General features: G+C 31.1%; 1 protein-coding gene across 1 annotated transcript in view; it reads left to right on the top strand.

The window, feature by feature from the left end:
- The window catches only part of LOC117105991 (histone deacetylase 4-like), a 69,360-nt gene that overhangs the window by 41,436 nt on the left and 13,119 nt on the right, over positions 1–14,805 (top strand). The window contains exons 4-11 of the mRNA XM_033247294.1: positions 2,111–2,195; positions 3,763–3,865; positions 5,109–5,329; positions 6,877–6,986; positions 7,444–7,467; positions 11,903–12,146; positions 13,755–13,932; positions 14,582–14,750. Of these exons, the coding sequence (XP_033103185.1) occupies positions 2,111–2,195; positions 3,763–3,865; positions 5,109–5,329; positions 6,877–6,986; positions 7,444–7,467; positions 11,903–12,146; positions 13,755–13,932; positions 14,582–14,750 (1,134 nt within the window). The remainder of the gene's footprint in view (positions 1–2,110; positions 2,196–3,762; positions 3,866–5,108; positions 5,330–6,876; positions 6,987–7,443; positions 7,468–11,902; positions 12,147–13,754; positions 13,933–14,581; positions 14,751–14,805) is intronic.

Raw genomic sequence — 14,805 nt, forward strand, 5'->3', positions numbered from 1 at the left:
TATAAGGCCTATATATTTTTTTGGTCTTGTATCATGCATAGGAACGTTGACGCCTGCAAGGCTCTGGTTTTATATTTTTTTTGCAACATTTTAATGGCTATTAGTGCCACCGGTGACACCTCCCATACAAGGGGTGTTCACCGCATTGGGTCAAAGGTCACATAGGGGTCATTAAGGTAAAGAATGAGAAAAAATGAATAAAAGACTTTTTCTGCCACAAATTACATAGCGTGAAAATTACCTAATATTGCTATTTATAAACAATTGGACCAATTGCATTAGACGGACTCCTACCAAACATAGGGTGTTCACAGCTTGAGGTTAAAGGTCATAGGGGTCATCTTGGGTTCATGTTCTATTGAACATAGTATCTCTATTTCACCTTATATCTAGTCAGTGCAGTCGTTTACTCAGATCTACCATCAGCACAGTTGTTCATCGCACTCCATCTAGTAGATTAAAATCTTATGCTGACAGCATTTTCTGTTGCTGTACCATTACTATGGAATTCCCTGCCTCTTCAAGTTCGCAATTCTCCTTCTCGCAATATTTTCAAAAACCTTCTTAAAACACATCTTTTTTCAATTTTTTAATTCTGTTACTCACAGCGCACAGCGTTACTCACAGAAATTTATATACATTGCATTATTAAATTGAAAATGTAGACCTTGATAATACAGTGACATTTTGAACATTTTACAAAAATTCATCATTTAGGCTTCTATGTTAAAAATTATTTTATTCTAAAAATCAAAATGGAAATATTTATGCAGAACATCAATTTTTTGTCAACTGATTATATAGTTGTCATACTCCAACAGTCATGTTGTCATCACAAAAGAACAACACTAGAAGAAAGTACACACATACAAAGCAAAAGGGACTATGGAAATAGACCGGGTACGTTTAAATCTACCTAATCTGTTTAGTGACCTGATTAAAATGGTTCCCGCAACACCTTGGATTACTAGAGGGTGTAAAATGTCATTATGCGCCTTCTGGCGTCATGTCCTTGTGCATGACACTGACAGTAATCTAGTCGAGAAAGAATAGATACAATTTTAAATGTTTTTAAGTAAGCACTTGGTTTTACTTTTGGTGTTTACAAGAAAGGAGTTATTTCCATGCGAGTTTCTTTTAGCCATTCAGTTTGAAAAAAGTTAATTATTCTAACTTTTTAAAGAATGTTTATCTGAGAGCTCAATCACACATATTATATTGGCTCATGGCTGCCTTAACAATGGCACTGTGGGACCTGAGCCAACATTGAAGTCTTTGGGATAGTTTAAAATTTATTGATTGTTCACACTTAAAAATAGGTAACCCTGAGGCAGTCCTAAGCCAATGTAATTATTGGGCTCTAAAATAAGGCTTATTGTTTATGACTAACTTTCAAAAATTGTCCAATTTTGCCTCAAGCCAACACATTGTGTTAAATATATGGATCATACACTATGCAAGTATTTATGGTTACTCTAATGTAGTGGGAGTACACTTGATTCATGTAGAAAAATGTGTGCGCTGATTGTTCTCATAGGACTAGAGTACCCCTATGATTTGTTAAACATCTTTTATAAACAAGTTACTGCCATTCAGAAGAACACTGTATCAATATTATGTATTTATGTTTAAATAGAAACACAATTTTTTTAAAAGTATGATTTAATATCTTCTGATTTTTAATACAGTAATCATTTTTTTGCATATAATTATTTAAGGTGGTCGGGACAAAATCTACTAACTGTATTGAAGATGATTTCTTTAATCATTTTTTATATTAGAAATATATTTGTTCAGAACTGATAATTTGGTAAAGTGTGCCCTACTAAATACATTCAAAATATGACACCATTTTTTGATGTGAATTTCTGCTGTCTTTAGTTGACTATTATTATCTGAAAACATGTTCTAGTTGTTGGTATAACACAAGAAATGTTATTGATGATTATCAGAAAAATGAGTTCTAGCAGTGTGACGATGCCTACTTATTTCTGTATGGTAATTCAATTGTCGTTGTATTTTAAGTCCATGATCCAGACGACATAGCATGCCTTGCATAATTAATATATAATAATATTATGCACTAACAATATGCATTTTGTTTTCACAGCAAATTCAACAACAGAAAATTTTAGAACAACAAGCAAGATTAGATCAACAGAGGAATCAGATGATAGTTAAGAAAGATAAACCAAGTAAGTGATAGGAATTCTAGTTAACTGTTGTGAAAGTTACATAAAGGACAATGGCGGATTCAGCTGGGGAGGGGGGCTACATTTTTAAAAATTATTAAAATGGTGGAGGGGATGGGAAGGGGTCAGGTAGCAAATCCCCTGGAACTGAAGCATTTTTAATGGAAGAGAGTGGTTTGGGTTATCAGGTGGAGGGAGGGTTCACTTAAAAACATAGAAGCGCTCCTGTGTCAAAGTAAACCACACAAATATACATCAATTAACACAACATACAAAACATGATTAGAGCATCTCTTGGAACTGAAGAATTCTAATATTTGTAGTGAATTAATGATCTTTTTGAGAGTTTTTGATTCAAGGGAAAAGAGTGGTTCAGTTTATAAGAGGGGGAGGGGAGATTACTTAATTAGGCATAACCATAGAAGCCCCCACGTTATAGGCTTGTTAAATTTTTTCAAAGTAAATCACATGAACATACATCAATTAAACATACAAATCATGATTTGAGTAAATAACGTCAAGGTATATTTCTATTTATGATTTTCGGCATTGTATACATTAGTTCTAAGAATGGTAATTCAGAATGTGTTCCAGTATGTAAATCGTGGTGTATAGAATCTAAATAAAGGGTATGAGCCTAGTCTCCTATTATATGTTTAACAGTTTCCGTTAAGTGCCTTGTTGTGGTACAGTGACTTAAAGTCGAAAAGCTCAACCTTTGATATTTTTACATGCTTTTTGCAAATTTTATGTCAACATGTTCTTTCAATTAATTTCTACTCAAAGAAAGTGTTTTTTTTTTTCTAATTCATCAATATGTTTTGTGAAAATATTGTACTTGAATGTAATGACGTGATTCCTTGTCATCATCTCTGTTCTTGACCTTTATCCTTGACATTCTCCCAGACATTTATATGATATATGATATTGAATGACATCCCATCAAATAAGATATATAAGCAGTGGGTAAAAATGCTTCAAATATGTTCTTTTCAATGTGTTTATGCAGCGTTTTCAAATGCAATACAATAATCACTATAACAAAGTATTTTTTCATGCATCTATTTTGTAATTTGTATAGTTTATATTTTAAATTGTAGTTTTTTTCTATAATTTAAATTTTACTCAAAATGTGATAAATTCCTGTGTATTAATTTAAGAGAAATACATTATCATTTACTTAAGATGTGTACTGCCTAATGGAATCTTGAAAATTCGCAGAAATTCAATTGTTACACTAAAATGCTCAAAGGATCAATTAACTTTCAATTAGAGACGTGTCGGAACAACTTAGATCTTGCCGATTTCTTAAAAAAAACATTTTTGGAATATAAGAATATAGAAATGAATAGAATTAAAAAACAATACAAAACTTTATTTTATAATTCTACTATTGAATTTATTGAGTTTTAATAAGATTGTTAGTTTTTCATCTTTATTTCTTCTACAATTATTGTCAAACTTTTTCTATAAACTGGTTGTGAATTTGAAAAAATAAAGATGATTCTATTCACTAAGTTAATTGTGTGTAATAATATTCTTGCATGATTTTTTTTCCTCCTTTCTATAGACACAAATCCATCTATTGCAGTGAAACGAAAATTACAGGACTTTGTGTTGAATAGACAGCAGCGAGAATTAGCCAACTTTAATCATTCCCCTCCTTACACATGGTATGCTCAACTTATAAATAATGTATACTAATAAATAAAGTAACCACTATCAACATAAAAAAAAATAAATTAGCATGCATACAAATTATTAACAAGTATGCAAAAGAAGCCAGTAAGTCCCTGCCTGTGACATGCCTCTGTTCTATGTTTGTACATGTATACTTATAAGATTACGGTAATGTACATAAATTTAGCATTACAAAAGTAATGTACGTAAACTTGCTATTCTTGGATCTTGTGAGGACGTCAACAAACATACTGATTTTAACTATACAACTGCAATAAAAACAAATAGCCAGTGAGTATTTACTACTGCCCATGCAATTTTTTCTTTCATTCTTAAGTACTTTTCTTAATATAGATTGTTACTTGCACAAGAGTCACAGATAAATTTACGTCTGATTTTGAAAGAGAAATTATGCATTTTTATTTTTGTTTTTCTGACCCTGAGGCAAAAATCAGTGGAATCAACAGGAAAAAATTATGCACGCAGTCTAGGTTTAGGTATTCATTCCTAAAATAATCGATAAAAATCTTGAATATCACTTTAGTAATAGAATACGGTAATTTATTTACTTGTAATGTGTAAATTACGTATAAATAGCCAGCTAATGATGCACAACTTGAACTGATTGATTTGTGTGCGCAATCAAGTTTGAGGCTGCTGTATTCGATAATAGCACATAAATAGTTTCTTGAAGTGCTGTTATTATTTTTATCATTTTTTGTAATTAGTATTTTGTTATATTCTTGAGATGATAATAACAGACAAACTCAAAGTAAGTGGCGTAAGCCACATTGTGGATTTGAATATACAGTAATAATAATAATTATTATTTATATATAGTGCATGTTCAGATTTACATTTGTTCAATGTGATTTACATAAAAATATGATAAAGTAGAATATTAAAATAGGCAAAATTATACAATGAAATTAAACAAGTATTATATAGAAAGTCTGCAAATATATAATTATTATTAATTACATAAGTAAAATAATTGAAAATTTGAAAATTCACTGTCAATGAAATTAATATTAATTAGCTTACAAAATTATTATTTACAATTATTCCAACATTATTACAATTAAACAGATAAATTAAAAATTTAAATTCAATATCTGCAGTAAAATAGTGTAGATACCATGTTTGAGATGTTATTTCCTAATTCACTGAATTTGACTTTATAAAATTATTGAAAACTGATATTACTAAAAATTTTTCTACCACTTCTTATATCAGGAACCCACAGAACGTGAGCCAGCACTCTCCACCCCACACAGCACATTATCAAACACAGGTTTTCGGCCAGTACGACAACTTCCCACTACGCAAAACAGCTTCCGATTCCAATTTAAAAGTACGGTCGAAACTTAAAGAGAAAGTTGCGGAGAGACGCAGTCACGGAAGTCCTCTTATACGTCGCAAAGAACATCAAAACAGAAAGGGGAAACCACTATCAGGTAAATTCACTGATGATGGCAATTTTGATCAAAATTGACTCATTTGATCTTTACTTTTTTATTTATTGGGTATAAAAACACTCAGGAAATGACATGAGTTGAACATATCCACCTATACCTTCCCTTCTTTCTCACATGCTCCTTGTTAAAAAAAAAACTTACGCCTCTAAATTACACCTATAAATTTAAAATAAGAAAATTATGAAACTGAGATGATTAAGAGGTGGACATAGAGCTGGTATAGACTTCGACAGCATCCTTGTGGAGCCCAGCTACTTTTTATTAGCTCATGAATCTTATAAATATCCATCATGATGAACAAAATTTGAGCTAACATTTTTTTTCATTGCGAACCAACTTGTCTAACTTGGGCTAGCAATGATTAGCATAATATTGTGACATTGAAAACACATCGAAAACATGTTTTCGGAGGAAGTGCAGTGGGTGTATGACATCAGAGGAAAGAAAAAGTACATATATAACGAAAGCAAAAAAACAATAATTTGACTCATTTTAATTGCGTCTGCGAAGCGAGTTGGAAAGAGGGTCAAATGAAACATCTGGCGAAAAACTTCTTTCTTGGCAATATTAATGCCATTTACCTGCAGCACAAATTCCCTGTGATATTCATAAATCATTGAAATACAAATTCACTCTGAACATGGCTAGGAAAATAAAATGGAAGAATTAATGAAGAATAAATTGTACAAATCATTTCTGCACGCTTGTTTTTATATGTATTACAATGATATGTTTTTCATATTAATATTTGTGCACAATGAAAGCTAGTGTAAATCAACATAAATTATGATTGTTTTTGTAATTGATAAATCTAATATTTTTAAAAGAATAGTTCTAATTATATTTGCATTCACGTAATGCATACATATAATGCATATATAAAAACAGAATATATAATTAGATATATAAATAATTAAATTTAATTACGGTAAACACTAGGCCTCAGCACTGTGAGTTCCTCTATAATATCATGCATGTGGTTTCTTTTGTGTTTGCTGTTATATTGAGAAGGGTGAAGGCCTACTCTTCAAAACTAAATTCCCAGCAATTCCCGGCAATTAGAGTGATTGTTCATTCCTTTTATGGTTAACTTGAGATAACCAGTGTTTTCTAGCTCAGAAATTCGGCTACGTTCGCTCAAAGTATGACAATTAAATTAAGTGCCGCACGCGGTTTGATTTACGTGTCACATGACTGAAGATGAAAGGTAGCTCCACCAAGTCTCAAAACTCAAAGCATTATTAAACTAAAAGATTTCTGCTTCTCAGCAGATTATGTATTTAAATTATATTTTAGTGAAATATTTCTGATCAGAAAATCATGTATCGCAATCTGGGTTGTTGATTTCTCAACACTATGTGACAGGGCTAAAAAAAGTTTATTACCTAATGAAAATAATTCATTAATTAAATTAAATAGTTGTTAATTGTACATTATTTTAAGATAGCAAGTGTTGCTATACCTTTGCTAGTATTTTACTTGGAATTACAATTTCTTTATTGTGTATTAATGTATTTTTTTTGTAGTTGAAAACTCAATATCCAGTAGCAGTGCCCCAGGTTCTGGACCAAGCTCACCCCAAAGCATTGCTAGCCTTACTGAGAACGGCAATGGAGGATTTATAGTTCATAATGAAGTAAGTGTTCTGAAGACATTTCATATAATGTTGTCTCATGTTTTATCCAAGTTCCAAGAGGTTAAATATTTACCTACTTCTAAAAATCTTCCTTCTTTTATTTAAAGGTATATGGTACTGTCTATTATCAAATCTTAGAAACCATAATAAATACAATTAAGATATATAAATAGCTCATTAAAATGATTTAGTAAATTATAAATTCCTACTTAGACATAGATTACAACATTTTTCACATGTAAAAGCATGCAAAAAATATAGTAGTATAGTATTTTGAAATATGTTTGTTAATTTTAAAAGAAATAATTATATTCTGGTTCATAATTTTATTTGAAAATTAATAATCAAATGCTTAAATATACAAAATTTCAATTAGCTCAACAGACATACAGTATATCTTTGAAATTATTTCTATTTAATTTTTAAAATTATTGATGTGAATATTTAAACTCAACAGGAAGTCTCAGCTTACCCTCGACTGGTGAAGCCATTTTTAAGTTATTGTATTATATCTGTCTCTTATACACATCTAGATGTGTATAAGAGACAGATATTATATCTAGGGTGAGGTATCCAGTGTAGTGTATCCGGTTTGGGATATCTAGGTTAGGTATCCTGGGTTGTGTATCCCGGGTAGGAAATATAGTGTAGTGTATCTAGGATGGGACATCAAATGTGTGGTATCCAGTGTAGTGTATCTGGTGTGAAATATCTAGGATAGGTATCCTGGGTAGGGTATATAGTGTATTGTATCTTAGGTGGGATATCTTGGGTGGTGTATACAAGGGGGGGATATTCAGAGTAGGGTATCAGTGGGATATTCCAGGTAGGGTATTGGAGTGGGATGGCCAGTGTGGAAGATCCCGTGTCGTATATCCCTGGTAGAATATCCAAGGTGGAATATTCAGGATAAGATACAGATTCATCTTTATCTTTATTCATCATGTTTCAAATATATGAAATTATTTCCTGGGAAATATACAACAGAAATACTCAAAAATACAATTTATACAACATACATCAATTGCACACAAACTTATCTAACATCTTGTTATATAATCCAATTTGGACTAGGTAGAAATAAGTTTCGTGTCTGTGTCTTATTCTTATATTATTAATAATTGTGCCTGATCTACTGTAATTTATACTGCTGTTTAGAGAATGTTTTATTATTAATTATTCCTCTGAGTTTATAATGGAATAGAAGCCTTACATAACTGTGAGATATCCTTTTCATTTTATTTTCATTTCATTTCTTTAGGCACGAGCGCCAAGGATATGCCAAATAAGTAAACTTAATCACTTGTCCTACGTGGCATATCCATTTAACAACAGGGGACTTTTACATCAATGCCAATTGTCTTGCTAGCAACTTATGTAATCCTTGTGAAATTACCCAGATTTTTCTTGGGAACCAAGTTTATTTAGATATCAATGATGTATAAAGGTATCCAGGTGGGATATGCATGTAGGATATTCAGCATTTATTCCCAGGACAGAGTGGGAAATAGGCCTACATATACACTTGCCTCAGATGGAATTTAAAATAGATAATTAGAAATTTTCATTAAATATTCTCTGATTAAATGCTTCAAAAATGACAGTAAAAAAATCTAATGGAAGCAACAACATTCTCATTAATTTTCTACTCCATTTTTTCTAACCAAGTTGGGATCAATAATACTATGATCACACAATAACACATTTTCATGGTAATTATTAGGAACAGCTTCCTCAAATAAACCCCCAAAACCCAAAACCCTTCTTCGAAATGAATACGTTAATGATTAAAATATATAGTTTAATTGAGAAAATTTTTGTTCTGGTTTAATTTTTTTAAATATAAGAATGATGAATAAATATGGCAGTTGAATGAAGTTACCTCTGGACATGAACAAAATGATATGGAAAATGATATGGTGTTATTTAGAATTTAATTTGATGTCATGTAAGGAAGATTAATGTTTGGATGTCTGAACATTGTTGATAGTTAAATACAAAACCTAGTTAATTTAAAATAGACATCAGCCCTCAAGGTTACACTGACATTTGAAAGTAGGCTCCATGTAGACATTGCATTTTTCAACTTTTTGAAGGCATTCAATCTGCGAGATTTAGATATATTTATTACAGTTTTATGCAAGTTTATTGTGCCCGGGTACACAGACTGTCAGAAAGTATGAAGTAAATTTAAGAGTGATACAAGCCATCATTATTCATTACTGATTATAAAATTATTTTTTTAATCTCCACTTTACAGTGGAGCAGTTCAGAGTAGGTTGAATATCCAGTGTAGTCTATCCAGTATTGGATATCAAGGTAGTGTAGTGTATCTAGAGTGGGATATCAAGTGTAGAGTAACAATGTAGTGTATCTAGGGTGGGATATCTAGGATAGGGTATCCTGGTTAGGAAATAAAGTATATTATATCTAGGGTGAGGTATCCAGTGTAGTGTATCCGGTTTGGGATATCTAGGTTAGGTATCCTGGGTTGTGTATCCCGGGTAGGAAATATAGTGTAGTGTATCTAGGATGGGACATCAAATGTGTGGTATCCAGTGTAGTGTATCTGGTGTGAAATATCTAGGATAGGTATCCTGGGTAGGGTATATAGTGTATTGTATCTTAGGTGGGATATCTTAAGGTGGTGTATACAAGAGGGATATTCAGAGTAGGGGATAAAAATGAAGTATTCAGGGTAGGGTATCAGTGGGATATCCCAGGTAGGGTATTTGAGTGGGATGGCCAGTGTGGAAGATCCCGTGTGGTATATCCCTGGTAGAATACCCATGGTGGAATATTCAGGATAAGATACAGATTTATCTTTTATCTTTATTCATCATATATCAAAATATATGAAATTATTTCCTGGGAAATGTACACATACAACAAAAATACTCCAAAATAAAATTTATGCAACATATATCAGTTTCACACAGATCTAATGAGTTTCTGTATATGTCTATCTTTATCCTTATATTAATAATTCTGCCTGATCTACTGTAATTTGTACTGCTGTTTAGAGAATATATTTTACTATTAATTATTCCTCTGAGTTTATATATAATGGCAGCCTTACATAGCTGCAAGATATCCTTTTACATCAATGCCATTTGGCTTACTAGCAACTTATGTAATCCTTGTGAAATTTTTTCTTGGGAACCAAGTTTATTTTGATATCCATAATGTATAAAGGTATCCAGGTTGGTATATGCATGTAGGATATTCAGCATTGATATCCAGGACAGAGTATCCACACAGGGAAATAAGCCTACTTATACACTTGCCTCAGATGGAATTTAAAATAGATAATTAGAAATTTTCATTAAATATTCTCTGATTAATAATGTTTGCTAGTGCAAAATAATCGTTAAAATAATATTTGATGCTGCATATATTTCAATATTATTCAATTTCAATTTTATTCAAAAAATACCTCCGAACAGGAGAAGCATACAAATAAAAACACGTTCAAACATCGGAAACAGAACATTGACTTTAATTATAAAAAGGCAAATAATTAAAACACAGCACAAGGTAAACTAAACTAGCATAAGGAATTCCATTTCAATTCAACAGTAATTTACCATAATTCAATAGATTAGTAAATTTTTTTGAGTAGATTAAATTATTATGCAGTCTCTGATGAGTTACAAAATTTGAAAAATATAATTTTCAATATTTGAATTGGTTACATCTTGTGTTGGAGTGGTTGGCGCAGCGGTTGTGTTTGGGTCTTTCGAGTTCTGGATTTGAACCTTTGCCGTGCATTTCACTTGTGTTCTTGAACAAGGCAAACTTTACCTACATTTGTCTATCACCACCCAGGATTATAAATGGGTGCCTGGTGGTTCACTACTGGGGAGGAAAAAGGTGGAATGGAAAGGAACTGGCCACCCTACCACACAATGCTGAGGCTTAGTGCAGTTGGCTATCAGCTCGTTGGCTATCAGCTCATTCCCCTACGTTCAAGTAATGAATACAGGACTACATTTTTTATTATTTATTTTATTTACATCACATTTTTAGATAAATCATTAATTTTGATTTAAAATTAGAATGACGAAAGCAATTTTCTTGACTCAGAACTGACACAGACACATAAATAGTACCATTCCAATATTCTGTTTAATAGACCCTTTTAATTAGTGGTTAATCAATTTAATGATTTTTGTAGTGAAGCATCTGTAAATATGTGAAAGCAAAATCATTGAAGATGTTTTCTTTGATGATATTTCTAATGCAATTTGTTCCTACTGTAACATTTAATTTTTTTTTTTGAGTGCAAATTTACAAGCTTGTCTAACCTGAATACAGATTCCATATAGGCATTTGTTCTAATCTCAGGGGCAATAATAAAGAAAAAAAGGTCTTTGTAGTAGTAGTCGTAGTAAAACCAACAAAATAGAGCAACAAAATACATATGTAATGGTATCCAAAAGTAAAAAGTGTACATTTTACATTATACTAATAATTGAATATTGTACTGTCTTTAAATATATGACTGTCATTTTTAAGTTATTGTATTATATTATTGTTGGTATTACTTTTATTGTTTATTGTTGTTAATGTTGTAATTTTTTTTGCATTCCTGAGCATTTTTTTTTCTATTTTTCTACTGAAAATAAAGGTGGCCCTAGATTTAAACAATTTGGGCAATACTTTTTTTGGCCTTATAGTTTCAATTGTTAAATTTTTATGTGTATTATATAGTCTTATTATTTACATCTTTATTACTGTATTATATTATATTATTATTATCATTATTTTATTTTTATTTTTTTACTTATTTATTTATTCTATCTTTTTTTTTTCATTTTAAATATCATCAGTTAATTTATATATTATTACCACTGTAATATTTGTACACTTGTATGATTACTCTTCAATTTTGATTTAAATTTTTCATTTATAAGGCACTGCAATTCAAAGCTAATGCTTCCAGTGTTGACCTTTTTCCAAATCATAAATTATTTCATTGTATTATATGTATATATGTTATGGAAAATAAAGTTTATGGAATTGAAAGTTCTAAAAATATATTTACATTTTCTATCCTTTACTCACAGACAACAGCCCTTGGTAAGCGAGTAATACGTTCAAAGGGGTTGGCGATAGGCCCTAGTGTCCATGGACACTATATTACAGGGCCCCTACAAGGTAAGTGATGTTCACTCAACTTTTACAGAATTAATATATTGTAGTAACTAATGCATGAAGCTTTTCTTCAACCTAATTATTTTAAGTTGTATATTCATTAATATTATAGGAGTGATATTTTGCCCAACCTGATGTTAAAACTTCACTCCTATTATATTTTCCTGATGCAAACCACATCAAAATATTCACTAATATTGTTACTAATTTATCATAGTCTTTTCTTTGTGGGGATCATTAACATTATTTATTGTTGCCGTTGCTGTCAGTGATGTCCAAAATAACTTTCTTGCATAACAGAATTAATGTAATGTAGAACTGATATGAAACCTTTCCTTTAACTTTCAATTTCGAATTTTAAACTATTATTATTCTTATTATAATTGTTTTTTTTATCATCAAAGTCGTTATTAGTCATCATCTTTGTTGTTATTATTACTACCATAATTATATGTGATTATAGTTATTATATAATGAATATTGTTATTAATATCCATGGGCATTTGACCTTTCTCTGAACTAGATTTAGCATAAACATTAGCATACACCACTCTCAACTCATTATATTCTATGCTGTTCTATTAATAGACAATTTATATAATACCATTATGCTTAATGACTTCGAACAGTGATCCTTTTCATGTTCAAGTAAAATAATAGAATCCTTCATTTGTATTGAAGTGATGTGATATTATGATATATAATAGAAATTCTTACGGATCTGGCTGCGGATAAGAAGATATGAATGATATGATCCATAAGGAGAGAGAGGAGTGAAACATTGTGCATGTGTTGATAAGGGAGAATAAATGGTATTCGTCATGCATGCCTGCTAATCCAAAAGATTTCACTACAATGGCAAATTCAATTAATTTTAAGAGTGCAAAGAGAAAATAAGAGAGAACGAGATTAAAGCATCAGTGCATGACTTAAGGACTGGTTAGAAAAATTCTTTAAATAAACTTTACGAGGAATCTACTTAACATAATATGAATGCCTTTGATAATTTCTACTGTAATTCAATCCATTCTGTGATTATATATAAATATTATTTTGATGATGATTATTATTATTTTGATGCTTATTGTTATTTTGATGCTTATTATTATGTTGATGCTTAGTATTATTATTTTCATTTTTATTAGATAAATTATTTTTTGGTAAGGTGTTAAACACATTTGTTTATGGCTAATGCTGTTTAGGCATCACAGTAAAGGATAGCTGAGGTTTTTTTTATATAATAAAAATGATATAAGGATGTATTAAAAAAATAGTAGCATTAATTTGTGGGAGGGGTACATGAAAAGTGAAGCCCATCAATTGATAGTCTCATTAATATAACAATAATTATAATAAATAATTATCAAAAATATAGAAAAATTATAGTATGCTTTAATAATAGTAGTACCAGTAAAACTGGTGCCGAGTCTGCAGCAGGTACGGTTGAAAGAGTCTTCCGGAAATCAGCACTTTAAAATAACTTTTGGAAAATAACCCATCTCCCTCAAAAAGTTTTGTGATTTATTTAGACATAACCAAACCTCCTTTATGTTCACATTTTTTTTTATATTCCAAATAATGATTTTTTTCTTGCCTATTTTTTATGTTCAGGTACGGAAATGAATAGTCCGTTCAGCGGTAGTAATCCTTCACTTGTCCAGACAAGCTTGCCGACCATTCCTCTTGTGCCTAATACTGTTCTCCACCCGATGATGGGTTCACTCCCGTTTAAGGATCCAAATACATGTGCAATAACTGGTAGTGGTGGCATGGCTCAGCGAATTATTGGGTGTGTAAAGAATTACAACTATATTTTAAATGTTTATTTTTTATAATGCTAGTAACTTTTTAAAAATGCAGTAGAAGAACCTCAACATCTGAAACTGACAACTTTCAAAACTGAAACTGACACCTTCAATTTTTAATTTTATTGTGTGCTTCAAATGCTATCAAGGACCAATATGCACTTGAAATTACTTTCACATATTATCAGATAACGTAACTAATTTAACAAGAAATACAAAAAAATATATATATATACTGTATACTGTACAGTACAAACATACAAATGAATTTCCAACAATTCATGGACTGAGCAGGTAAGTGGTAGAGGAGGAAGGTGAGTAAATGTATTAAAATTTCAGTTGTTCAGAATGTTTTTGAGAACAGGGGAAATCAAAGATGATCAAGAGAGTGGGAATAAGCAAGACTCAAGGAGTTTGGAAGAAAGGAAGAAGCAAAACGGGATGTCCGACAGGGACGGAAAGATAGACAGTTTCCCATCTATAACTGAGAATCTTCCCTCATCTGAATTTTACCCCCTTCCCATTTGAAACTAATCGAGAAACATCTTTTTGACCACGTAATTTCCAATTAAAAAGATGAAATCAATTTTATCTGTATCTGTATTGATAATATACTAAGTCTGTTTCACACAGGCCTGTTCACAGACCTCTTGTTCGAACACGATCTGAGCCTCTTCCAACAAATCCAAGTCATCAGATTCAACAGTTACACCAACAGCAACGTCTTTTACTTCAACAGCAGCAACATCAGTTCCACCAGCAGCAACAGCAGCTTCTTCAAAGGCACCAAGCCAAGAAAGAGGTATGCTATTTCACTATCATAGAATCTTAATAACATTCAAATATGATCAAGTATT

The sequence above is a fragment of the Anneissia japonica genome, unplaced genomic scaffold (assembly GCF_011630105.1).
Source record: "Anneissia japonica isolate Jap-2015-1 unplaced genomic scaffold, ASM1163010v1 scaffold284860_len1800451_cov186, whole genome shotgun sequence".
Lineage (NCBI taxonomy): Eukaryota > Metazoa > Echinodermata > Crinoidea > Comatulida > Comatulidae > Anneissia > Anneissia japonica.